The sequence below is a fragment of the Rhamphochromis sp. 'chilingali' genome (genome assembly GCF_963969265.1).
Source record: "Rhamphochromis sp. 'chilingali' genome assembly, chromosome: 22".
Lineage (NCBI taxonomy): Eukaryota > Metazoa > Chordata > Actinopteri > Cichliformes > Cichlidae > Rhamphochromis > Rhamphochromis sp. 'chilingali'.
In genome coordinates this window covers 22,884-49,107 of record NC_137950.1, presented here as the reverse complement: position 1 = coordinate 49,107, position 26,224 = coordinate 22,884, and the positions used below count along the sequence as shown (strand labels likewise).

General features: G+C 41.0%; 1 protein-coding gene across 10 annotated transcripts in view; it reads right to left on the bottom strand.

Annotated features, from left to right (window-relative positions):
- Nucleotides 1–25,768, bottom strand: part of LOC308391305 (rab3 GTPase-activating protein catalytic subunit-like) — a 53,973-nt gene extending 28,205 nt beyond the window's left edge. Inside the window, exons 1-4 of one of the 10 annotated variants that reach the window (XM_080873886.1) lie at nucleotides 25,565–25,768; nucleotides 24,699–24,826; nucleotides 24,330–24,394; nucleotides 5,899–6,028 (exon numbers count right to left, since the gene is read on the bottom strand). In XM_080873886.1, coding sequence (XP_080730012.1) covers nucleotides 5,899–6,028; nucleotides 24,330–24,349 — 150 coding nt within the window. In that variant the 5' untranslated portion in view covers nucleotides 24,350–24,394; nucleotides 24,699–24,826; nucleotides 25,565–25,768. Of the gene's footprint in view, nucleotides 1–5,898; nucleotides 6,029–6,815; nucleotides 6,887–7,191; nucleotides 7,325–8,058; nucleotides 8,264–24,329; nucleotides 24,395–24,698; nucleotides 25,541–25,564 lie in introns of those variants that run through there. The other 9 variants (XM_080873887.1, XM_080873888.1, XM_080873885.1 and 6 more) reach the window with 9 other exon arrangements.
- Between the last annotated feature and the right edge of the window lie 456 nt (nucleotides 25,769–26,224).

The window sequence follows — 26,224 nt, the reverse complement described above, 5'->3', positions numbered from 1 at the left end:
ACCATGCTCTGCAACAAACTAGCAATTCTGCACGCACAAAAATGCAGTGACCAGCAAATATTTGAACTCCTTGAACTCTTTCAAAATGCTATATTTTAGGTTTTACCTTTGGTAGAATCACACTTTTACTTTTCTGTGTTCGTGTATTTGAAGTGAAATTAAAGCTAATTATGGTTCAATGGCAAGAAAGTGAAAGTGGAAAGTGCTAAAAATAGAGAATTATCCTTTTAAGTGAATCTAAATATTTTCCTTCCTCTGTCTAAAAAAAAAGATTCATCTCCTCTCTCTGTTTATACCAACTCTACTGTCTGACTGGCTTTTGGAGACTCAGATTTGAAGCCAAACAGAAAAATCTATTTTGTTTTCACTGAATGTTTTCTAACAGTAAATATTTTTCTAACATTTGTTTCCAGTTTCTGTCTTTTCATGTGTTGTCCCTTAATCTGAACTGGAACCAAATGAAGCAGAGTGTAATCACCTACGAGCCATCCCGTCACAGTGAGTGGAAGCTACAGTATCATATACTGGCTCTTTGTGATTTACAATGTGAGCTATTCATGGTGGCCTAAAACAAACTGTGTGCATGCTCCTGTTGTTAAAGGGAATCCTCCTGCAAAGCCACAAGTCAGCGTCACCTCTGTTTCCTGGGCCCTATTTCAGGAAGCCGGTTTAGTGCAAACTCTGAGTAAGTATACCCTGAGTTAACGAAAACTCTGGGTTTTCGGTTTCACAAAGCGAGTTTAGATTAATTCTGAGTGAGTTACTATGACGACACACTCCGTGAAGCTAACCTGCCCCCTAGCAGGTTTACTTCAACTAACCCTGACGTTCTCCGCCTCTTTGTCAGAAACCTGACTGTAGGAAGTGTCAGACATGGCGTGTCCCTTCCTTGAAGAGCCAGTAGATGTTGAAGCCCAAATTCTCCGCAGAGCTCTCCGCCGGGAGAGAGTGATTAGAGCGCGTTCGGACATTTTATCATTTCCTGATGATTTTCTGTGTGAACGTTACCGTTTTTCAGCACAATCTATAATTTATTTGAATAACATCCTCAGGCCTAATATTGCTCATGTGACACATCGCGGACATCCTCTCTGTACATATTATTTGTATCGCACTTCGGTTTTTGCAAACGGGAGCTTTCTGTATAATATTGGTGACGCTGAGCACGTTTCCAAGGCTACCGTCTGTCGGGCAGTCAGGAATGTTACAGTTGCACTGAAACGTCTCCTGTACTCGTTTGTGGTGTTCCCCGGTCATAGACCCACAAGATTTATCAAAGAGGGATGCCACAAAATTGCAGGTATCAGGATGAACGAAACTTAATACATGATGTGGTGATACTTGAACTACTACTTAAATTTTACATTTATTCTCACGGTTCCCAGGCGTGATTGGCTGTATAGATGGCACTCACATTCCAATCATTGCTCCTTCAGTAAATGAAGGAGACTATGTGAACAGGAAGTCTTTCCACAGCATTAATGTACAGGTACATAGTTCCCTGTAGCATTTCAAACTAACAAATTATTTCATTATAGTAATGGATGCTAATTTGTGTTCTCTGCACTGTGAAGATCATATGTGATGCTGCCAACATTATCACAAATGTGGAAGCCAACTGCTCAGCCTCTGTGAGTGGTGGTGGTGGAGGACCCCCACCTGTTTTTCGGGCCTCCGCTTTTTTTCTGTTGGCTATAACGGGTCACATTTGAGCATACAGAGTAAGCAAATATGTACTTGTAATGTGCTCAGATAATTTCAATAAGTGCTTACAGAAAGAAAATTAATGTAGCCTCTAACTGCAATTGATTTACATGGGACAAACAGACCAAGCACTATGGCTCATAATACAATTACACCTTACCTGTTTGGACTATATTTTTATATTTCATTTTTACTTGCTGCCAGGAACGTTTGGGGCCTGTTGGGTTGCACCTGCGCTCACATCACATCACAAAATCAAATGTATGAAATAAAAAATAAAATAAAATATAATAAGATAACGTGTTAAATGGGTGGAAATCCCTAGATCAATGTTTAAATTAACACTCACGCATTGACTCTGTCGGCTATGTTTTGCCATGCATGCTCCCTTTCTTTTGCAGCTGAGGCTGTGTTACTTTTTTCCCGCAAAATTTGCATGTTATCAGCATATACTGCCATCAGAATTTCGGCCTGAAGCGCTGTAAAATACATTGACCGCGCCTTCTTTCCCTCCGTCTCCATGGTGACTCGCTTAATCTGTGCTCCACTAATCAGGGCTTTATGTATCCTCGTGCGCGCGCTTAACTTGGGGTTAAAGCAACTCCGCGTTGATTGAACTAATTGTTATCAGCCTTTCTGAAACCGAATATTCCGAGTTGGACAGTTCGGGGTTACTCAACCCTGCGTATCGTTTTTCACTCTGAGTTTTCTAAACCGGCTTCCTGAAATAGGGCCCTGCTTGTCCAAAGTGAACCGTGATGAAAAGATCAATTCATACAGAAGTGAAGCAGGAGTATCAGTCATGGACGCACGAGTTTGTTTGTTTTGTGGAACCACAAGGGAGCCTGGAGTGACTGGAGCTCCACTGGATCATCACCAGTAGGAAGAAAAAAAAACCCACCACGTGGAACTTTTTTGTAGAATCGTTGCAAATTTTCCAGCACACAGTGGATGTGATCTGGGAATGCAGTTTCTTGCAACGTGTACTCAGATATTTATGCAATACTTATGTAAGAATGCTGTTTGTTGACTTCAGCTCAGCATTCAGTACAGGCATTCCCTCCAAGCTGATCACCAAACTTGTGGATTTTGGACTCAGCAACTCCAGGCGACCATGGTTCAGGGGATTGGGAAGCTCATCTATAACTGGAAGGTTGCCGGTTTGATCCCCCTGGTCGTTGTGTCCTTAGACAAGACGCTATATAAATGTAATCCATTATTATTATTATTATTATCTGTACCTGGATCATGGACTTTCTGACCAACAGACCCTGGCATGTAAGGTCAGGCCATAACTGCTCTACCACCATCACACTCAACACTGGCACTCCACAGGGCTGTGTGCTGAGCCCGTTCCTCTATGACTGCAGACCTCGGTCCGGATCCAACTCCATCATCCAGTCTGCAGATGACACCGCGGTGACTGTCTCATCAGAGACAATGATGAGTCTGCTACAGGGAAGAGTAAAGCACCTAGCTGTGTGGTGCTGACAATAACCTGCTCCTGAATACCAGCAAAACCAAAGAGCTCATTGTGGACTTCAGGAGGGAGAACAGAGACCCCCATGTCCCCATCTACATAAATGGCACAGCTGTTGAACGGGTCTCCAGCTTCAAGTTCTTGGGGACCCACATCTCTGAGAATCTGTCCTGGTCAACTGACACCTCCAGCCTGGTCAAGAAGGCCCATCAGCACCTTTTTTTCCTTGAGGACACTGAAGAAGAACCACCTGTCTACTGACATACTGGTTAACTTCTACCACTATGTGATAGAGAGCATCCTGACCAACTGTGTCACACTCTGGTATGGGAACTGTTGCTGGCCACAAGGCACTGCAGCGGGTTGGGCAGTTTTCACCACAGGGACTCCACTTCCTGCCATTGAGGATGTCCACAAGAAGAGATGTCTATGCCGAGCACGCATCATTCTCAGGGACTCCTCTCATCCTGCCAATAAACTCCTCCAGCTCCTCCCCCCCAGAAGGTGCTACAGGAGCCTTCAGACTAAAACCAGCAGGTTTAGGAACAGCTCCTCCCCCACAGCTGTCACCCTACTGAACTCAGCCCCCGCTGAACCTTTCCATCCACACTCACTGAACCCTTCTACACTCCTCCTCCCAGTGACCATGATTTCATTCTCAACATTGTTACGTTCTAAGTCTAGGCGTGTCTTGAACGCAACACAACATTGGCCCACCACACTCCACCCAAAACAAGAACCCAAACAATAGTATCTTTTAAAATGCTAAGCAGCCATTTATTTGCTTCAGCAGTGAGCAGTGCCGAAAATAAACAAAACTCCCTAATGGTCCCTACGCTTTCCTACCCAAAATGAAAAACCAAACAAAAGACAATTCACTTACCTAACTCGCTACATGAAAAACAGGAGAAAACTTAATCAACAAAAATGGCTTCTCACGCCTACTAGGCTGCTGCAGTGAACAATATATAAATCAAATTCAAATTCAAATTTTATTTGTCACACACACACAACCATACACAGTATGACATGGGGGTGAAATGCTTGTAGCTGTACAATGCCCGACCATTAAATGACAGAAGAAAAGTTTTACAATATTTACAATTTACTACAAAAATTTACAAATTAACTTAGGAATTTACAGTAAAGAATGTGCAAATAGCAGAAGAGATTATAAAGATAAGGATTATAAATTATAGGAATTATAGAATTATAGGAAATGTGTGGTGGTGCGTGTGGTGACGTGTGTGAGAGTCCAGTCTTATAGTGACGTGTTTGGGAGAGTGGTGGAAAAAAGGTGGAAAAAATACAAGGTGGAAAAAAAAAATACTCAATTGCTACTTTACAAATCTATTTACAGCTATATACAAAACTACGATACCAACACCACAATGATCACGACGCATGACAAACTGAAACACAGGGCTTAAATACATAGAGGGAGCAATCAGGGAACGGACAACAGGAGGGAAACACAGCTGGGCAAATCAGAACTGACGAGACAAGGAAGCGTAACCTGAACACACTGAGATAAGACAGACCTTCAAAGTAAAACAGGAAACACATAACAGTCACGCCTAACACAAAACACTGACAACATTGGATCGTAACAACATTCACCACATGCTCACATTGGTTACTGCTATAGTTTTACGACACTGACAGAGTCTCTGTTATAGTGCCTACACTGTTCACTGTTACAGTCTGTTCAGAGAGCTACGCTTCCACTGCTGTAGATATATTCATAGCACTCTGTAGATCTGTTTACCTCACACCGATACATCTGCATATATGTAGCACATCTGTATATTTGTTCACAGTACACCTGTATATCTCCCCATCTGTACAGCAATACAGAACATCTGTATGCTACACCATCTGTATATCTGTACATATGTATACAACAGTACATCTGTATATCTGCTCTCTACTGAACTTATACATAATCTGCTCTTATTGCACTTACTGATTAGATGCAAACTGTATTTTGTTACCCTGTATTTAGACATGTGTAATGACAAACGTTGAATTCTAAATGCTATCCTAAACATTTAAACAGCTACAGGAGAAGTTTTTAGAAGACCAGTAAAGAGAGCATGGAGGCAGATGGAGGATGCCAAGTCCACTGTATCTACACACTTCCTGTTTCCACCTCATCCTTCCAGTGCTTTACTACTATGGGCTCAATTGTGGTCATAAATATTTTGTACTTGTAAATCAGGATTTGTGTGTGTAAAAAAGATTTGTGTGTGGACTTATCCAAAAAATATGTGTGAAAGTCTGCACTAAACTTTCAAGTTACAAGTACGAATTTTGACCCTATTTTTCTTCCTCTCATCTGATTGGCCAATGTCATGTCAATCACAAATTTAACTATCCAATCAGAGAACACGATTGCGTGTCCCGCGAAAAATTGGCAACACAAAAAAAGAGAAATGAAATGACTATTTAGTGTATATCAATGTGTGTGTCTCCTATATGATATATGCAAGTGACATTTTTTACTGTAACAGCGATTCATACAGGAAAATAATGACCAATGACCGCAGCCGCGTTGTACATTTTTTTCAGTTTCAATATTTTTTTCGGTTTCATGTCAAGGTGGCATCGTTCTGATCCCATACACACACAAATCCTGATTTACAAGTACAAAATATTTATGACCACAATTTGAGCCCATATACTCTCTCTACCACAGCTGCCTTTGAACTTGCCTGGGCCAGGTCTGAGTCCAGCTTTGCTACTCCTGCCAGGTCACATGACACAGGGGTGTGGTCTGATGTCAGCAGGCAGGTCAGTGGAGCCCTCTGGTGATGGATATATGGCAGTGAAGCAGGAGGAGGCCTGAGAACAGACAGCAGGCTTAACTAGCAGGACAAAGTAGCATGTAGTACTTGAAGGAGTCATCACAGCCAATCAGCTCTCAGGAAAATGGAACATCACATAAATATTTCTCTTCTTTGATTTTCCATCAATGTATTTCCTTTGATAGATTTTCCGTCAACACTTCTGCTTGATCAGAAGCTCATAGGCAGTTCCTGTCACTCTACAATAACACAATGTAAAGGCTGCGCTCTCTGCCCTCCCACTAGCTGACACAAGTAAACTGTGCTAAGATGCCCTACATGGACTAAGGTTCTTGGCCACACACATATAGATTTGCTTGGCTGTAGAAATCCATGCCATGAAGCTCCCAGCGCACATTTTTGATGCTTCTGTCTGTGGAAGAGCAGGTTTGGAGCTCTGCAGAGCCTTGGTGACTTTTACTGACTATGCACCCCTACCCATTTATTATGAACTAACAGCACAACGGTTTGTGCTTTTTTCTATAATACACATGTATGATTTAGATTTGTACTTATGTGGCAGCTATTCACTGACCTGACAAAGTTATTTTCCATAAAAACTAAAAGTGTTGAAATTCTCAGAAAATGAATGAGACGTGCATGCAATTTGACATATTTTATTGTTTTCTGTGTGTGTTTGTCTGTGTGAAGTTTTGATGTGTATGTGAAAAACACAATTTTGAAAACACAGGAAAAAGACCTCAAGACATGTTTTCCTTTACTTTCTATGAAACAAAAATTCCCACCAAGGCTTTTCAGTGTGAAATTTAGTGTATAGAAAATACCTGTGCCAGGTTGTCTCCATCTAGTGGTGAACATGGCCTCACCACTACACCACCATCAGGTGAGCTTTTCACTGTGCACAGTGACACAAAAGTCATTTAACAATTTTTAAAAAAAGCAATGTTACAGATTCAGTAAGAACTGAAGTTTATCATAATCCTTCAAGTTTCACTCAGTAACAGCAGCTTTTTAATATTATTGGCTATAGTTTAGAGTCACATTTATATGAAATGTCAAACAATCACAGAGTGACACTGAACTAAACAATCAATGCCATGTGAGTTGTTCTTGTTTGTTCTTTATCTCAGATTTATTGTAAGCAGCGGGAGTAGAAGCTAAAGAAAAATAGTAAAGATATGAATGAATCTCTGCTCTTACAGCTTTTATTGTGCCATAATGTCTGCTTTGAAACTGTCCTCTTGCTCGTCTCTTGGATGCTCACCTCTTCTTCATCTTTCCTGTTCCTTTCACCAAACTGCTGCACTCTCGTTCTCTCCTCTCGCCTCCTCTTCTGGTTATAATTAGGATGCAGTCAGCATGTGCCAAACAAACTCCCCCCAAATCGATCATGTTTGATATGATGATGACGTTTTTAACATCTTATTTATGCACTTGTTGGGTGGGAAAGAGTAAACAAAGATGGGGCATAGAAGCAGAACTGATACGTGTGGAGGGACAGTAACTGTGTGTGTATGTGTAAGCATTTAAACACTGCAGAGAGTCAAATTAACAGTAACACTATTTTGTCTAAGTCCGCCATTGTAGAAATTCATTTCACCGAAACAATAACATGGCGCACAATGTGACAATAAACGTATAAAACACAAATTCTTACCTAGCAGGAGAATAAATAATCAGTATTTTAAGGCTACTGCATGTATAGATGTCACTGCTGGCTCACATAAGCTAGCTCTGAGACCCGCCAGAGTTTACGCCACAGTTGACTGTCGCGAAAGAGTCGTAAATCACCGGCATTGTAAAACTTAAAATGATTCCAGGGCATGTTATAAAACACCCAATAGATGTACTGGATATTAAACGGTATCAAACGACTAAATGAACACAGGGTTACAATTACATGCTCACATCGTCACATCGAGAGTTTATTCATTAATCATCAGAGTTCAACAATGTTACATCCAGTTGAAAACAGCTTCACTAACGCCAGCAAAACAGGCTAACAGTATATAAGAGCACAGAAACAGCCGTGCTTATCAACAGCTCGACATATCCTCAACAACTCACCTCAGTATGTGTAACCCGTTCATGTGTTACGCCTGTTGTTCTTGCGTTGTGTTCTGGCGTGAAAGTAAGAGGCAGGAGACAGTACTGGGTCTTTGGCTCTTTACTGCACATCTGCAACACAGAAACATGTGTCTGATCTGTGTGTGTCACGCGACTGCCAGTACACCTCTCCTCCGGCCATGCTGAAAGCAGCTGTGTCTGCAGCTTCATTAACACTACAATAATATAATGAATCAAATACAACAAATTGTTTTAAAACATTAACTTAAGCTCTCAAAAACAAAAAGCACAAAATAAATAATATGTCACTGAAAAAACATCAAAAACAACTTATAAGAACAATAAACAAAATAATTCAAAAACAAATAAACAGTCAGATAAATACAATTCAATAACCAGGACCCAATATTCTGGTACTTATAGTTCAAACATTATACTTCAGTACAATTATATTAATAACCGCCATCTAACAGGCAGTACAACACTGTACTTATAAAAACAATGAATGAAAGACTGCATCTCCAAAACAGAAGAACATCTCCATACCTGCAACACAGAAACATGTGTCTGATCTGTGTGTGTCACGCGACTGCCAGTACACCTCTCCTGACGAAGGAAAAAAGAGTGCATGCTGTTAAAAAAAGACTGCCGCGAGTAGCCGCTAGCAATCAGGCTAACTTAGCATGCTAGCATTTTAGCTGCGTTCTCGGCTAAAACTCATAAGCGTATATTAGTGAACTCCGCCCTCCACAAAACTTATCCCGAATGAGTCTCTTAATGACAAACAAAAACGCGGCGGTTTGGCTGTATTCACATTGCAGCTTGGGATCTGAACAAACTTTAATTAGCTGCGAGCAAAGTGGCAGTGACTTACCTCCGGCCATGCTGAAAGGAGCCGTGACCGGGGCACACATGCACGCGCCTACGTCACCACGCAGCGCACACACACATGAACGCACTATACACATATGCAGCATATTTATATTACTTGGTTTTAGAGTTGGAGTATTTACATATTGATCTTAAATATTTTGCTGCTGAGCAGCAGAGCTCCAAAGCGTCCCCCTGTAACCATGGTTACGCAGATGCATTCCGACTGTCACGTCACCGAGGAGAACCTGTTTCAAATGTATACCTGGATCAACCTGCAATCAGTTTGAAAAGTTTTCTGCTGAGATCCGCAGCTCGACTTCCTGGCACCCCGGGATAAGATGAGTTGCTGTGTTTTTCACGGAGAAAAAATAACGTCAGTGTTAGATGAAAAAAAAAAGATGCAAGCAGAAGAGGACAGCAGATTGAGAAGAGATTTCTTCAAACGGTAAGGAGCTTCTAACAAGTGATATCTGATAAGCTTAAAACTTAAATCTTAAATCTAATGTCCAGATTCATGCTAAACTTTTCTGATTACTCCGTGAATCTGCACTGTTAGACTTTTCATCGCCACTTTACGGTAACATACTGGCCTCACTGCTGCCAGCGTCATATCGTGACGCCGTGTTACGGTAGCTTACCTTTCTGCAGGATGATACCGTTTTTTGCTGGTGTGGTATAATACTCTTGGACAAATTATGGTAACGCACCGTAGCCTTTTTTACGGTATCTCACTGGCGACAGTTATGTCAGTGAGATACCGTTATGTCGTTATGTCGTAAATTACGTCAACAAAGTAACATCATACTGTGATTAATAAATTGGTATACTACCGTTTATTCACGGTATGTCACTGTAAGCCCGCTGCAAGGTAATAAACTGCAATATATTAACCAGTAACTTACCGTTGGTACGCATCATCAGTACCAAAAATATTCATCTCTGCTAGAGGACACCGTGTCCTAACAGGCGGTCATTTACTCTTTTAACAGGTCGTAATTTACCGTAATTTCAGTTAACAGTAACATACTGTAAGAGACTGGAGGGTTCCAAAAAAGTTGGATGGATGGACACACACACACACACACACACACACACACACACACACACACACACAAAATATAATTCATGTGCTTTACACCACTTTATTTCAATTCTGATTCTTCCCTGCTGAAATGCACATTTCCAAAATCAAAAACTGAAAAGAACTGAAAACATATTTTCATTGAGGAAGCACTTGTTTTTACTAAACCATGTAATCCATTATTTTCTCAGATGGTTGTACAAACAATAACAATATTATGTCATATCCATATCATGGCAGACAACACATGCTCAAGTGTTGGGTTTCCTTACTTATATTTTGTAGGGTCTCAAACCTACAATGTGAAGTGTCTTGGCATTCATTTTGTTGGCACCATACAAACAAACTGAATTGTAATGGATATAATATCAAGCCCCACACGTCTCCCTTTATATACACTTTGTCCAAAATACTGGCTCACACGACCAAATCATTGCACAAAACAGGGTCCACAAGGACATGGATGAGCGTGTGTGGTGTGAAGGAACTTGACTGACCTGCACTGAACCCTGATCTTGCTTTGTGGACTGAGTTCATTGATTTGTAGGGTGAGCCAATACATGTGACAATTAAAGTGTAAGTAGCTGAAATAATTTTTAACAAACGGGTAAAAGAAGGTTAGCACTGTTGCCACACAGCAAGAAGGTCCTGAGTTCAATTCCACCATCAGGTCTTTCTGTGTGGAGTTTGCATGTTCTCCCCGTGTTTGCGTGGGTTCTCTCCGGGTACTCCGGCTTCCTCCCACCGTCCAAAGACATGCAGCTTGTGGGGATAGGTTAATTGGATAATACAAATTGCCACTAGGTGTGAATGTGCGAGTGAATGTGAGTGTGAATGGTTGTCTGTCTCTGTGTGTTGGCCCTGCGACAGACTGGCGACCTGTCCAGGGTGTACCCCGCCTTTCGCCCTATGACAGCTGGGATAGGCTCCAGCGCCCCCCGCGACCCTGAAAAAGGATAAGCGGAAGTGAATGGATGGATGGATGGGTAAAAGAAGGGAAAAAAATCAAAACTGTTGCACTCAAAAAAACCTATTGGACAGAGACAGCGTCTTGCAAGATGGCGAGAGAGCTTGTCTTCATTGTTGCTCGTCTTGTGTAAATGTCCAGAAAGCATGGGCCATGGATCATCTGTGGAGACATGGGTAACAACACATTGGTCACTTAAATTATACAAGAAATTTACTAATTTCCCTAATTTGAAGTTCTCCACTCAAATTCAGTAAGCCACTGGAGGAAAGTTGTGACATGAGGTTTAATGTGAACAACCTTTCGCTTCACAGTGGTCCCAGTCTTCCTGCTTGTCCCAACCTTGGAGGTACATTTTGTTCCCTCTTCAGGGTTTATCCTTACAAAAAACCTTGCACCCGCTGACTCCTGGTATTCCAGGTTCAATACATAGAATGAACCAAAGAAGACTGACATTGCATCAGCACAGGTGTTCTCTTTGTCCAGCTCAACAATTACACGCCCCTCTGCACTCACCATCCAGCAGGTGGCGGTCATTGAACTTTGTCCTTAAATGTATAGGGGCAACATGTTGTCATTATGCAACATAAAATAATTTCAATACTTCACTTCTTCACACTGTCTAGATAGTCATAAAGCAAATACCTACGTACAGTTAATTATTAATGGCCTTGTGTACATAAGTCCATTTTAACATATTATAATTGTATATAATTGGGAATTATTCTGCACATTAAACACACCTAACAAAGAGTCAGCCCAGTTAAAGTACCGGAGGTGAATCAACTGTATGGTTATTTTGGAGTTTATAGTTTGTGCTGCTGTTAAACTTTACAGTATTGACTTCAGTATTTCTGCTGTTGGTGTAGCTAGACTACTGTTGATCAGTAATATGTAATGTGAAATTTGATATTGTTACTTTGCTGGATTCACTGAGACACATGTCCAACAACCTTGGTTTATAAAGGAAATTACAGAAATTTGAGCTAACAAAACAGAGACTGGATACCTGTGTCCACGAAAAGCTCCTGTGCCAAACAGAAATTTTAATATGGTCTAATCAGCTCTATGTCATAAATGACTTCTTACCAAGCATAATCAGCCTTGGGGTGCTTGGCAGGCTTTTAACATGCAAACTGAACAATATAAATTTGTGTGCACTGAAGCCACAAAATTTAGAAATACACAGTTGCAAAAACTTCAGTGACCAATTACCTTTCCTGAATGACATATTCAATGCAAAAAATAAGAGTATTGTCAATAGGGACCAATTCCCAGTTTTTACATGATCAAAATTATTCACAAAAGGCTTCAATAAACAGAAAATGTGTGCCAACAAGAGAACAGTGCACAAAAATGAAAAGATATTTGAGCTCGACGCTTTAATGGGTTTAACATGACTTAGTCAGCACTCCGCACCGTACAGGTAGTACAAGCACACCTGAAAACACTGACCAGCTAACAGCTTTAAGCATTTGGGCGCAACCTCGGTAGTTCACCGATTCACCTGTTGCAAACGTCCAAGTTTCTATCAAGTCTCATAAATCCATCGGCAAATTACCTAACTAGTCTTTTGAGTCTCCACATTCAGAGATATTGACAATTTGTCTTTAAATGAAAATATCCTGGTAGGGTAGCTTAAAAGTCAAAACAAACAGTACTAAGAACGCATTTCGGACTTCTCTCGAATAAGTGAAAAAAACACTTACCTTCAGACTGATTAGCAGGTTCCGATCCAACTTTAATGTGTCCCATGTCAGTCCGTTTTAGGGAAAAAGTGTTAAGTGGTTTCATTTAATTTTGAGATACTCCCGCATGGACGAGCAGCAATTTGGAGTCTAGCAGAGTTACCACGAATAGCATACGATCTTCAGATATAATCCAATCAACCTTGCATTTAACCCGATTGAACATCCAGTTACCTCTGACTACTTCTAAGTTGCACATGTTAACGGTCTCATCATCACTCTGTGCTGCAGCGAACTGTATCTGTGGCACAGAATATTTGATGGCCATGTCGTTCTCCTGCTTTGCAGCTTTTTTTGAGTCTGAATTGCGGCTTAAACGTGCAAAACTAAGAGAAGCAGATCAATATTTTCTTCTTGTTGTTATTTAATGGTGGTTGGCAACCAGCGAAAGGAGCATTAACCACCTCGAGCACTATTTTCTATCCCCAGTGTTGTTTTGAAAGTGAATACCCAACGTGTGCGTCATACGTCACGTTGTACGTCAGGTGAAGGTGTGGTGTCGGCTATCGCACCTGTCGCATTACAAAGCTTTAAAAACGTAACAATCCAACACAACCCAACGCGCTAAACTGTGATAATGTGTTACATTATCACTGAAGGAAACGGCTTCCAGGGCCTAATCCGTGGATCGGCTTCCTCCGAGGCGTGGACGTCTATCAGCAGAGAATGTACCTTAGTCTGTAACACAGTCAAATATATTCTCAAGTAATATTCAAGCATGCCATTCAGCGTGTTAGTACGAGCTCGGGAGCAGCTTGGGAGAACAAGAAAACAGAGACTGCTTCAGGTTGTCTTCCCAAATTGACTCAACTTTATTCACAAGTACAACAGTTTATATAGAGGGACAAATTCATGAGTCAGCAGATTCTCAGTTTAAACCAGTACAGACCAAGATAAGGGAGCGTCTTTCTGCCCTTGGGTGAAGAAGCATCCTTTGTATAGTGTATCAGTTCAGCTACAATTGTGATTATCTCAGCGACATATTTTCAAGGCACGAAATAAAGAGTTCTTTCATTAGTGAATTCTGAAACAAACCATCTGGCCTTCAACAGGCGTCTCCTAAAAGATTAAGAAACTAATGTAGCTGAGGGAGTGATCTCTGTGGTATTTCAACCTTGTACCAGCCTGTGATTCTCACACATCAATTCTTGGGTCAAAGAGAAAAATAACTAAAACAAAGGGGCCTTATTGAATGACAGAGTTTTCCTGCATAATGTCACTATAAAACAATATCCAGTAAATGCTCCCATGGTACTAAAATACCTAACAGTTCCCCTCTTTTATTATTTTTTTAAAATAATAACTCAAATAGAAAGGAAAAATCACAAATGTAATAACATAATATAAAAAGCAAATCATAAAATGTAATAGTTCACAGCCTAATGTTCAATATACACACCAGGATCATCATTGGTAACATCTGGCACATCCTCAGGATCAATTTGTGCTAATTGCAAATACATTGAAGTAGCTGTACTAGGTGGGTGTCTTGCCAAGTGGAGCATGAGGTATTGTCAGCAAAATGTGGCTTGTAGAAATGTGAACAGGGTTGCAGTTTACAATACAAAATAGTAAATAAAAATCCTAAGGTTAATGCAGTAGATATGATTAATAATCTAAATATATAAAAAAACACAGTTCTTCAGTCGTCTCCTGGCCTGGTCCCAGGTTCGAGAGACCTAAGCGTCGTGTGATGACAATGGGCATTTCATTTTTTCCATTATCAGGATGAAACGAGTCTATCTTTATCAGGTTAGACATTGTGTGGTACTCTAGGCTTTCTGTTCCTGCTGGATGTTCGAGTACCTTGTTGTTGTTCAGGTGGGGGATCAAAGGGCTTTCTGAGTCTTGGCTCTTTCAGGCGTTGTGTGTTAATCAGCGATTGTGCGTGTGTAGGTGTATTGAATCCGGGCGCTGGCTCGCCTGAGTCGTCATCTACTTGATCCGACGCCTTAGGTGGTTTGGTGGGGCTGGTCTTAACCCTGCTGGCATGAATCCACTGAGGTTGTCCGTCTGTTAGGATGCTGGTTCTCGTCACTGCAAGTACAGTCTGGGGGCTGGAACACGCGGCCTCCCTGAGTGCCCTTGGTTTTAGCGACTTCACCAACACCGCATCTCCTGGTTTCCACGGATGGGTTGGATCTGTGGAAGGGAGAGGCTGAGAGAGACAAACTTTCTGATAGTTATTATTCAGTGTTTCTACCAGGTTATGAACATAGTCAGACAATGCAGTGTCTATGTCCCCTTCCAATAGCGGTGCCCCTCTGGAGGCTGACCATGGTGTTGGAAACGGTCTTCCCATGATTATTTCAAATGGAGATAATTTGGTTGCTGCGGATGGAGTCATTCTAATCTCGCAGAGGATTTGAGGAAGTAGTTTGATCCAGGTCATTCCTGTTTCTATCATTGCTTTAGTCAGGCGATTTTTTATGGTCCTATTCATTCTTTCTACAACTCCTGAACTCTGAGGATGGTATGGCACATGATATTTCCAGTCTATTCCTAGAGTTTTAGCACACTTTTGAATTACTTCTGATGTGAATGAAGGTCCTCTATCACTGTTAATTTGGTGAGGTATTCCAAATCTGGGTATTATTTCATTGCACAACTTTTGACAGACTACTTCTGCAGTTTCTTTTGATGTTGGATAAGCTTCTACCCATTTACTAAATTGGTCCACTATTACCAGTAAGTACTTGATGCTTCCTTGTGCTGGCATGTGTGTAAAATCAATTTGTAATGTATGAAATGGGAAATCTGGTTGTGGTAAATGCTGATGTTTTGCTTTTGAGCTACCTACATTAGTTCGTGCACATGTTAGACAGGTTGCTAATATGCGTTTTACTGCGTGTGATGTTTTCTCGATTACAAATCTTGATTTTATTGCTCCTATTACCCCTCTTTGTCCGACATGACTCACACCGTGAAAATGGCGGACAAGGATTGGCAGTAGTGAAGATGGGAGGGCAATCAAACCCTCAAGGTTTTTGTATAAGCCGTCTCTGTTATCTAAGGTACAATCATTACTTTCCCAGTAAGTGTAATCTAAGGCAGAGGCTTGCTCTTGTATGAATTTTAGGTCAACATTTGTTTCTAAATAGTCTGGGAGTGCGACAAGTGGCAGCTGTAAAGGCAAAGATAATACTTCCTTTCTGGGTGGTTGCTGTGAGGCAGCAGCTGCTTTCGCGGTTACGTCTGCAAGAGCATTTCCCACTGCTTCGTCTGTGTCAGCCGTGCTGTGCCCCTTCGTTTTAACAACTGCAATTGCCGATGGCAGCTGTATAGCCTGCAAAAGTCTTTGAACAAGATCAGAATTAGCGATCGATTTTCCATCAGCAGATGTGAAGCCTCTCTGTCTCCACAATGTGCCAAAGTCATGCACCACACCGAATGCATAACGGCTATCAGTGTAAATTGTTACCCGCTTATCCACATGTAACTCACAGGTGCGTATTAAAGCCATGAGCTCTGCTTTTTGTGCTGAGTGAAATGGTAATGAGTGAGCCTCTAGTATGATGTCAGGCAATGTCACCACCGAATAGCCACAAAGAAATGAGTTGTCATTTGGTTTTGAACAGGACCCGTCCACATAAACAATGACTGAGTCTGGTATTGGTGTCTGCTCTAAGTCTGGGCGTGGTGCTGTGGATTCCTGTATACGTGTCATACAATCATGATCGTCAGGGTCGTCTGAACCATCCTGTCGGTCAGAGGAACACAGCATACGAATGAGTAAGTGTGCTGGCGAATTGGGTGTGCTGTTTGCTTTTATAGTGAGATTTGCTGTTGAAGTCAGTGTAGCTTCATAACCTGAGCGACGTTGTGCGGTCATATGTTGTGTAGTTATGTTTGCTAGAATGGTCGTGACCTGGTGATTGGTGTGTAGAATAGTGTCATGTGAGAGTGTGAGCTTCTCGCAGTCCCTTATCATGATAGAGCAAGCTGCTACTGCTCTCAGGCAGGCCGGCATCCCCTGAACTACTGCTGGCAGCACCTTTGAGTAGAAGGCTACTGGACAGTAGCCACAGCCATGCTCTTGGGCCAATACGCCTGCACAGGTTGTGCCGTTCTCTGTGACGTACAGGTGGAACGGTAAGTGGTAGTCAGGCAGACCCAAACAAGGGGCAGAGGTCAGCGCTCCCTGTAATGCATTGAAAGAGGCAGTCATTTCTGTTGACCACAGTATTCGAGGAGGCTTGTCTTTTTTGCAGCATTCACGCAGAATGTGGTCATGAAAAGAACAGTCTGGTATCCACTGTCTGCAATAGTTCACCATGCCTAGGAAAGACAGCATTTCCTTCTGTGTAGTGGGCTTAGGGACAGAGGTCACAGCTTTGACCCTGTCTGTAGTCATGGAACGTTGTCCGTGAGACAGTGTAAATCCCAAATATTGAACAGAAGTCTGACAGTACTGCATTTTCTTTGCTGATGCTTTGTGGCCAGTCTGTTGGAGGTGCTGGAGTAGCATATGTGTGGCAGTTTGACATAGTTTTTCACTTTCAGCACAGAGGAGGAGATCATCCACGTACTGGATCAAGGTACAGCCCTCTGGAGGAATGAAGCCGTCCAGGGTAGCACGTACCACCATTGAGAAAGCCGCAGGGCTGTCTACCATGCCTTGGGGTAAGCGAGTCCATGTGTACTGCTTATCTCTATGTGTAAAAGCAAATATCGGCTGTGTGTCCTCATGCACAGGTACTGAGAAAAAGGCGGAGCACAAATCCACCACAGTAAAATGTGTGGCTGTTGCTGGAATAGATGTCAGTATGCTGGGAACATCTGGGACAAGAGGTGGCAGAGGCATAATGACTGCATTAATTTGCCTTAAGTCTTGTGTGAAACGCCATACGCCAGGTTTGTTAGGCTTTGGCACAGGATTGACAGGAGTGTTATATGGAGATACTGTGGGCTTTATTACTCCAGCTGTCAATAAATCTCCTATGATGATGTCTAAGGCTGCGGCTTTTTCAGCGGAAATGGGATATTGCTTGACATATACCGGCTTGTTGTTTTTCAGCTGAGCATGATAAGGTGTACAGTCGATAAATCCTACATCATTCTCACCTCTTGACCATAATGTCATGTTTTGATATTCAGCTGGCAATGTGACAGCAAAGATAGTACAGTGTATGGGGTAGGTTAGATCTATGTGTCGACATGGTGCAGTAATGTCATAGCCTATGTCTGAGTTATGCGACAAAACCACTGTTTGGCCTTCACTGGTGTGAGCAGTTATCATGTTGTTGAACAGTGTGAGAGAAACAAATATGTGGCTTCCAGGCATGGGGTTACCTGGTAGTGGTGTCTGTACACGTGTTTGGCACAGTGTGTGACGTGGGATACCAGTCAGATGGATATTGAGTTCATTCTCCGCTGAGGCGTCCAGCTGACACAGAGGCTGTTCCTTCTCCATGGTGTCGGTGCATAGGGCAGAGAAAACATAGCTGTTATCAGTGTCTGCAAACATTTCACCCTTTGTGTTAAATGAAATACACAAGTTCATTTTTGCCATTAAATCTCTGCCTAATAGATTCACAGGCGAGTTTGGAATAATTATGAATGGATGATATGTAATTTCGTCTGGTTTTGGGCCCCAGCGTGTTTTTAGAGAATGAGTTTTGGGGCATTGCACTAGAGTTCCGTTTATTCCCATGGTGTTGATGCACACAGAGGAAACAGGCCCACTATAGAATTTTCCAGACAGTGAACTTTTAGTGGCTCCACTGTCAACTAAAAAGGAATAAATCTTTTCACCTATTTCTATATCTAACGTGGGCAAGCTTTCTGTGTTACGGGACAATTGCAAATGCAGCATCGTGTGTAGTGCTTCACACTGTCCCTCGTCTTCACCTGGGCCTCCCTATTGTCGGTCCAGTCTTTCGTTATCATATGGGTGGGGATTAAAATGTGGATTATAAGGTTGCTGCCTAAGTGCAAAAGGGCCATTATTTTGATGTGATTCCTGTCTGCGTTGCCAGTTACCTTGTCTGGAAGAGCTCTGCTGACGCCTAGTGGCAGGAGCTGGTCCTGTGTTTTGTGGTTGAGACCTACGTGCTGCTGATTTGCATTCCCTCCTCCAGTGTCCTATTTTTCCACAATAAAAACATGCGTCTCCACTCCTATCTCTCCTTCTGAAATCTCCCTGCTGCGCTTGTTGAGGGGGCGGGGCCCCTGCATACATCATTTTTTCACTTTCCTCTGAGCCTTCAACATCAAAATTCAACATCATCTTAACACTTTTAGCCTTCGTGCTGTTGGGGAAAAGATCTGCACCAGCTTTTGTTTTGACAAGTGTGATAAAGTTCTTTATCTTCATGTCATAGAGATTATCAGTGGCAGTCAGCTTCAATAGTTGTGAACATTCTGGATGAATATTGTTTAAGAATGTTGTTATGAAAATCTGATCATTTCCTCCTTCAGGCATGCATGCCTCATTAGTCCAGCAGTGTGTGAAACGTTTGATTTTATCTCTAGACATTGTGAGCAGAAATTTCTTTAGATTTTGAAAAAAGGCTGTGATTTTGTCATCGTTTATCCACAAAAACGAGGTGGTGTTGGCTGCTTGGTCATCTTTAGGGTCTAGTTCCTCTACTTCTTCAATAAGCTGAGATTCAGTCACACCTGGAATTCGTTGACATAATATATATCTATAATCAGGCCCACCCAAGTGGTGGTATCTGGTTTTACAGTTAATTTTGATTTTTTATCGGACCCGTCTAAGGTCTTTGAATTATTCTGACCCATGGTCAGTGATTTCCAGAGGGGTTTAGACGCTTGAAGGATTTAAGTTAGTTTTTATTTTGCTGTGGCACACCTGAGGTTACTTGATTTTTTGCTAGCAATTTTATCTTTTTAGTGAGCAACTTCTCACTTTTTAACGAGCAACTTCTCGTTTTATGACCCCAGGCAACTTCCTGTGTCCTTTCTGCTGGTGAGCAACTTCTTAGTTTATGACAACAGGCAACTTCCTGTGTCCTTTCTGCTTTAATTTACAAAACAACAGGCAACTTCCTGTGTTTCTATGTGGGCCACTAAAGAAGGCTCCTCAGCGTATCCCACTTGTTACTATGTGGGCCACTGAAGAAGGCCTCGTCAGCGTATCCCGTTTCTATGTGGATCACTGAGAAAGGCATAACACAGTCTTATAAAATAAAAGACGAGTGCCTACCTTCGTCAGGATCCCACTTCTGACACCAAAATTGAAGGAAACGGCTTCCAGGGCCTAATCCGTGGATCGGCTTCCTCCGAGGCGTGGACGTCTATCAGCAGAGAATGTACCTTAGTCTGTAACACAGTCAAATATATTCTCAAGTAATATTCAAGCATGCCATTCAGCGTGTTAGTACGAGCTCGGGAGCAGCTTGGGAGAACAAGAAAACAGAGACTGCTTCAGGTTGTCTTCCCAAATTGACTCAACTTTATTCACAAGTACAACAGTTTATATAGAGGGACAAATTCATGAGTCAGCAGATTCTCAGTTTAAACCAGTACAGACCAAGATAAGGGAGCGTCTTTCTGCCCTTGGGTGAAGAAGCATCCTTTGTATAGTGTATCAGTTCAGCTACAATTGTGATTATCTCAGCGACATATTTTCAAGGCACGAAATAAAGAGTTCTTTCATTAGTGAATTCTGAAACAAACCATCTGGCCTTCAACAGGCGTCTCCTAAAAGATTAAGAAACTAATGTAGCTGAGGGAGTGATCTCTGTGGTATTTCAACCTTGTACCAGCCTGTGATTCTCACACATCAATTCTTGGGTCAAAGAGAAAAATAACTAAAACAAAGGGGCCTTATTGAATGACAGAGTTTTCCTGCATAATGTCACTATAAAACAATATCCAGTAAATGCTCCCATGGTACTAAAATACCTAACAATCACGTATATCAGGACATCTCTTCTGAACCAAGACGAAGTGGTGCTACAAAGGAATTATTTCTTTAGGAGAGCATTTAATAGCAGTCTGGCCTGCAACAAAATGCACCGCTAAAAATACAGTTTCTGCTTGTCCCAGAATTTATTAATTTTGAGAGTGAAGTTGTAGGACTGATGCTGGTTAGTGGTGTAGGTTTCATGGATGTGACACCTTGTGTAAAATGACGACCAGAGCATATTATTAGGTCAGTTCACTGTAGTTAGGCAGAGGTGTCTTAAAAAGTACCACCTTATACAAAACAAATGAAGGTCCAGTATAAGAAAGAATAAGAAGAGAAAAAAAGCAACATCCTGCTAAATGAAGTCATTTTTAAACATTACTCTAAATGTAGCCATTAGTTTTTGTTGCTGGCCATACAAAAATAAGTATACTTCAATTATATTTCCCAAGTATATCTTACCTAGTACGTATACTAATAATGCTTCTTGGGACTATATTGGCCCCCGTTTTAGTACATAACAGTATTCTTGAAATTAACTTTTAGATGTACTTTTTGTTCACCATAATTGTACTAGCATAATGTCATAATGTCTACAAGAGTATAATTAAATATACTCGACTCTATCACAATACTAACCTTACAAGTATACTATTAATTAATAGTATTACTAATGTTTCACATTGTTTGACTAAACAAATGCATTTATTAATATATGAGGTTCCATTCAGTTCAAGGAATTAAATTTTAGTGTGGCTGCAACTTACTCCTTAAGTTAAAAATTATGCTGTATATTGTAGTTTATATGTTATACTGCTTTCACAGTGAATCACATTTTATAGTAATACACTCTGAATGAGGATTTTTTTTTCTCAAAGATATTTTTATTGAGTTGAAGCAACAAAGAAAAGCAAATACACGCAGAATTGTCAAACGCCAAACAAGCAAGTTTCACAGTGACTGTTAAAACTGAAATATCAGAATACAGATTAATGACACACTCACATGTCTTATAGTTGCTTCCAGCAGTTTATCCCCTACCCACAACACTTAGAACCCCTATCCCTCAGACCAGGAAGGAAAAAACCCAACAAACAAAGCAAGAAAAAAGAAGCAAACAAATAAAAACAACTGAATGAGGATTTAAGTAATTACTCTTAGATCTACAGTAGAAAACAACAGAAATCCGGATGGTGTAATAGTATAATCTCAGTAACATCACCAATTGTTACATTTGCTGTATTTTACAGCTGTTTCCATGAGTACGGTGAGTTACCGTAAAAATAGTGTAATCTCATGGAATTTTCCCACAATTACATGCAAATTACAGTACTAAACTGCTAACATCCTTTAGAGTTTTTTACTGTTGATTTTGCAGTACTAAGCTATGGAAATTACTGCAAAGGCTAACAGTGTTCATGTTTTGAATCGGGTAATTTCATGGTGAGAAATGTCTTTGACAAAAAAAATGCAGGATTAATTAATAGCTGTATATGACTGCTAGGTTAGGACGTGGTTAGGTGCAAATACTTAAGAGAGAGAGATTTTGCTCTATTAATATTTAATGGAAATCTTTTCCTCCATAAGATTGTGGGCAAAGTCAATAAATTGTCTCCTGGCTTTCAGGTCCCCCTGAGCCAAATTTACAGTTTTTGCAATTAAGAAAAGAAAAATAGATTTAAGGTGAAACAAATTTTTTCAATTCATGGAATGATGACATTATCACTCATTCCATATTGTTCCTAAAGTTTGCAGTCTTTTTTTTAGTTAAAAGTTAAAGCAGAGCTTGTTTTTTTAGCTTCTTTGATAATGTAACTCTGCATATGTGTACATGCATGTGCACTGATGTGTGCATGGGGGGTGATTTAACATTACAGTCCCTTGAAATAGCATTCATAGTCCTTGAACTTGTGCACATTTTGTCACCTTACAACCACAAACAAAAGATGTTTTTATTGACAGTTTCAATGGTAGATTAACACAAAGTAGCACATAATTGTGAAGTGGCATGAAAATAATACATGGTTGTCAAAATTCTAAGCAAATGAAATTTGGAAAAGTGTGTCATTCTTTTCTATTCACCCCCTGCTCTTCATAGAGCCACATTTTGCTCCAGTTACACCTGCAGGTCTTTTGGAGTACGTCTCTACCAGCTTTGCACATCTAGAGACTGAATTATTTGCCCATTCTTCACTGTAAAACAGCTCAAACTTAGACAGATTGGATGGAAAGCGTCTCTGAGTCTGTATGACTATGTTTACTGTTTTGTCTATTTCAAACAGATGCCTGTCCTCACCTCTGCAGTGCTGCCGTCTCCTCTAACCCGGCATGTTTCTAAGGTATGTTTTCTTTCTTTTGGATGTTGTTCTTGTGGTTTTTCTTCAGAGATGAGGTTTGCAGTGTCTGTGTGGTGCAGCCGGTCTAGTCTAGGGGTAATAACAGAGATTGAAACTTTACTGATAAATTGTCCAACTAAAAAAATACCGGGGTCCACAAATGTCATGTGACAACTAGGGATGGGTACCGGTATCCGGTGCCGTTATGGTACCGGTTCTGACATAAACGGTAGTAAACAGACCGAAAAGCAGCGCACATTTCGGTGCTTTATTTCGGTGCTTTTTTTCCCCTGAGATATCATACACTTTGGATTCTAGCCAATCATTTTACCTTTCCGAGGATAGTAGGCGGGCCCAGGTACGTACGTTCTTTTAGAGCAGAGCTACAGATTAAAAATGCCCAAGGCGAAGCGGTCAAAGTCTGGCTGTATTTCACAGCAAAAGATGCAAACTCAGCAGCAACAAGTGCTTTAAGGTGATACTGTGCAAAGGAGGTAACACCTCGAATCTGACGACGAACCTGGCGACGCATAGCGTTTTTTTAAAAGCCGAGAAATGCACCATATTTGATAGCTTGCTGCAAGACCTCACACCAAGCACATCTACTGCGGCTGTGGTGCCTGTTATCAGACCCGGAGTTAGCAACATCCCCCAAGAACCCGAAGACGAGAGTCCTGGCCCCTAGCCCTGCCAGTGTAGCGGAAATGATGACGGATGATGATGCAGCAGCAGCCGTTCTTCTCTGGGCGAGGAGCTTAATGTTGTTCGTGTGTAATTTACGTTGAGTAGGCTAACCACGTTATTACATTAATGCATGTAAGGTGAAGTAGCAAACACCGTCGTAGTTACATGCAGCTGTCTTCTTGTTTGATGGCAGATGCTCCCTTCATCCTGGCCAAAAAAGCTAAAATGACAAAAGAAAAAGTGGAAAACAGCTGAACATGAGAGGTTTTTGGACAAAGTTTGTGTTTTTTCCATTGTTTAAGCACTGCTAACCTAACCTAAACGATACCCATCCCTAGTGACAACCTAATTGGCTTACGGGATGATGACGTCCAGAGATGGGCAGTAACGCGTTACTGTAATCCGATTACTTTTTTTCAAATAACGAGTAAAGTAAGGGATTACTATTGCAAAAACGGTAATTAGATTACTGTTACTTTCCCGTAGGAACGCTGCGTTACTGCGTTACTAAAACCGTGATTTTTTTTTGCGAGAATGTCTCATGACAGTGACGTAAGCGAGTGCCACATTTGTGACAACAGCTGCGTGCAGATCAACAATGGATCATATATCGAGTGCGGGAGAGAGTATGAGCGTTTTCCTTTACTTTCTATGAAACAAAAATTCCCACCAAGGCTTTTCAGTGTGAAATTTAGTGTATAGAAAATACCTGTGCCAGGTTGTCTCCATCTAGTGGTGAACATGGCCTCACCACTACATCAAGTGAGCTTTTCACTGTGCACAGTGACACAAAAGTCATTTAACAATTTAAAAAAAAGCAATGTTACAGATTCAGTAAGAACTGAAGTTTATCATAATCCTTCAAGTTTCACTCAGTAACAGCAGCTTTTTAATATTATTGACTATATTTTAGAGTCACATTTATATGAAATGTCAAACAATCACAGAGTGACACTGAACTAAACAATCAATGCCATGTGAGTTGTTCTTGTTTGTTCTTTATCTCGGATTTATTGTAAGCAGCGGGAGTAGAAGCTAAAGAAAAATAGTAAAGATATGAATGAATCTCTGCTCTTACAGCTTTTATTGTGCCATAATGTCTGCTTTGAAACTGTCCTCTTGCTCGTCTCTTGGATGCTCACCTCTTCTTCACCTGTTCCTTTGACCAAACTGCTGCACTCTCGTTCTCTGCTCTCGCCTCCTCTTCTGGTTATAATTAGGATGCAGTCAGCATGTGCCAAACAAACTCCCCCCAAATCGATCATGTTTGATATGATGATGACGTTTTTAACATCTTATTTATGCACTTGTTGGGTGGGAAAGAGTAAACAAAGATGGGGCATAGAAGCAGAACTGAGTCCTACGTGTGGAGGGACAGTAACTGTGTGTGTATGTGTAAGCATTTAAACACTGCAGAGAGTCAAATTAACAGTAACACTATTTTGTCTAAGTCCGCCATTGTAGAAATTCATTTCACCGAAACAATAACATGGCGCACAATGTGACAATAAACGTATAAAACACAAATTCTTACCTAGCAGGAGAATAAATAATCAGTATTTTAAGGCTACTGCATGTATAGATGTCACTGCTGGCTCACATAAGCTAGCTCTGAGACCCGCCAGAGTTTACGCCACAGTTGACTGTCGCGAAAGAGTCGTAAATCACCGGCATTGTAAAACTTAAAATGATTCCAGGGCATGTTATAAAACACCCAATAGATGTGCTGGATATTAAACGGTATCAAACGACTAAATGAACACAGGGTTACAATTACATGCTCACGTCGTCACATCGAGAGTTTATTCATTAATCATCAGAGTTCAACAATGTTACATCCAGTTGAAAACAGCTTCACTAACGCCAGCAAAACAGGCTAACAGTATATAAGAGCACAGAAACAGCCGTGCTTATCAACAGCTCGACATATCCTCAACAACTCACCTCAGTATGTGTAACCCGTTCATGTGTTACGCCTGTTGTTCTTGCGTTGTGTTCTGGCGTGAAAGTAAGAGGCAGGAGACAGTACTGGGTCTTTGGCTCTTTACTGCACATCTGCAACACAGAAACATGTGTCTGATCTGTGTGTGTCACGCGACTGCCAGTACACCTCTCCTCCGGCCATGCTGAAAGCAGCTGTGTCTGCAGCTTCATTAACACTACAATAATATAATGAATCAAATACAACAAATTGTTTTAAAACATTAACTTAAGCTCTCAAAAACAAAAAGCACAAAATAAATAATATGTCACTGAAAAAAACATCAAAAACAACTTATAAGAACAATAAACAAAATAATTCAAAAACAAATAAACAGTCAGATAAATACAATTCAATAACCAGGACCCAATATTCTGGTACTTATAGTTCAAACATTATACTTCAGTACAATTATATTAATAACCGCCATCTAACAGGCAGTACAACACTGTACTTATAAAAACAATGAATGAAAGACTGCATCTCCAAAACATAAGAACATCTCCATACCTGCAACACAGAAATATGTGTCTGATCTGTGTGTGTCACGCGACTGCCAGTACACCTCTCCTGACGAAGGAAAAAAGAGTGCATGCTGTTAAAAAAAGACTGCCGCGAGTAGC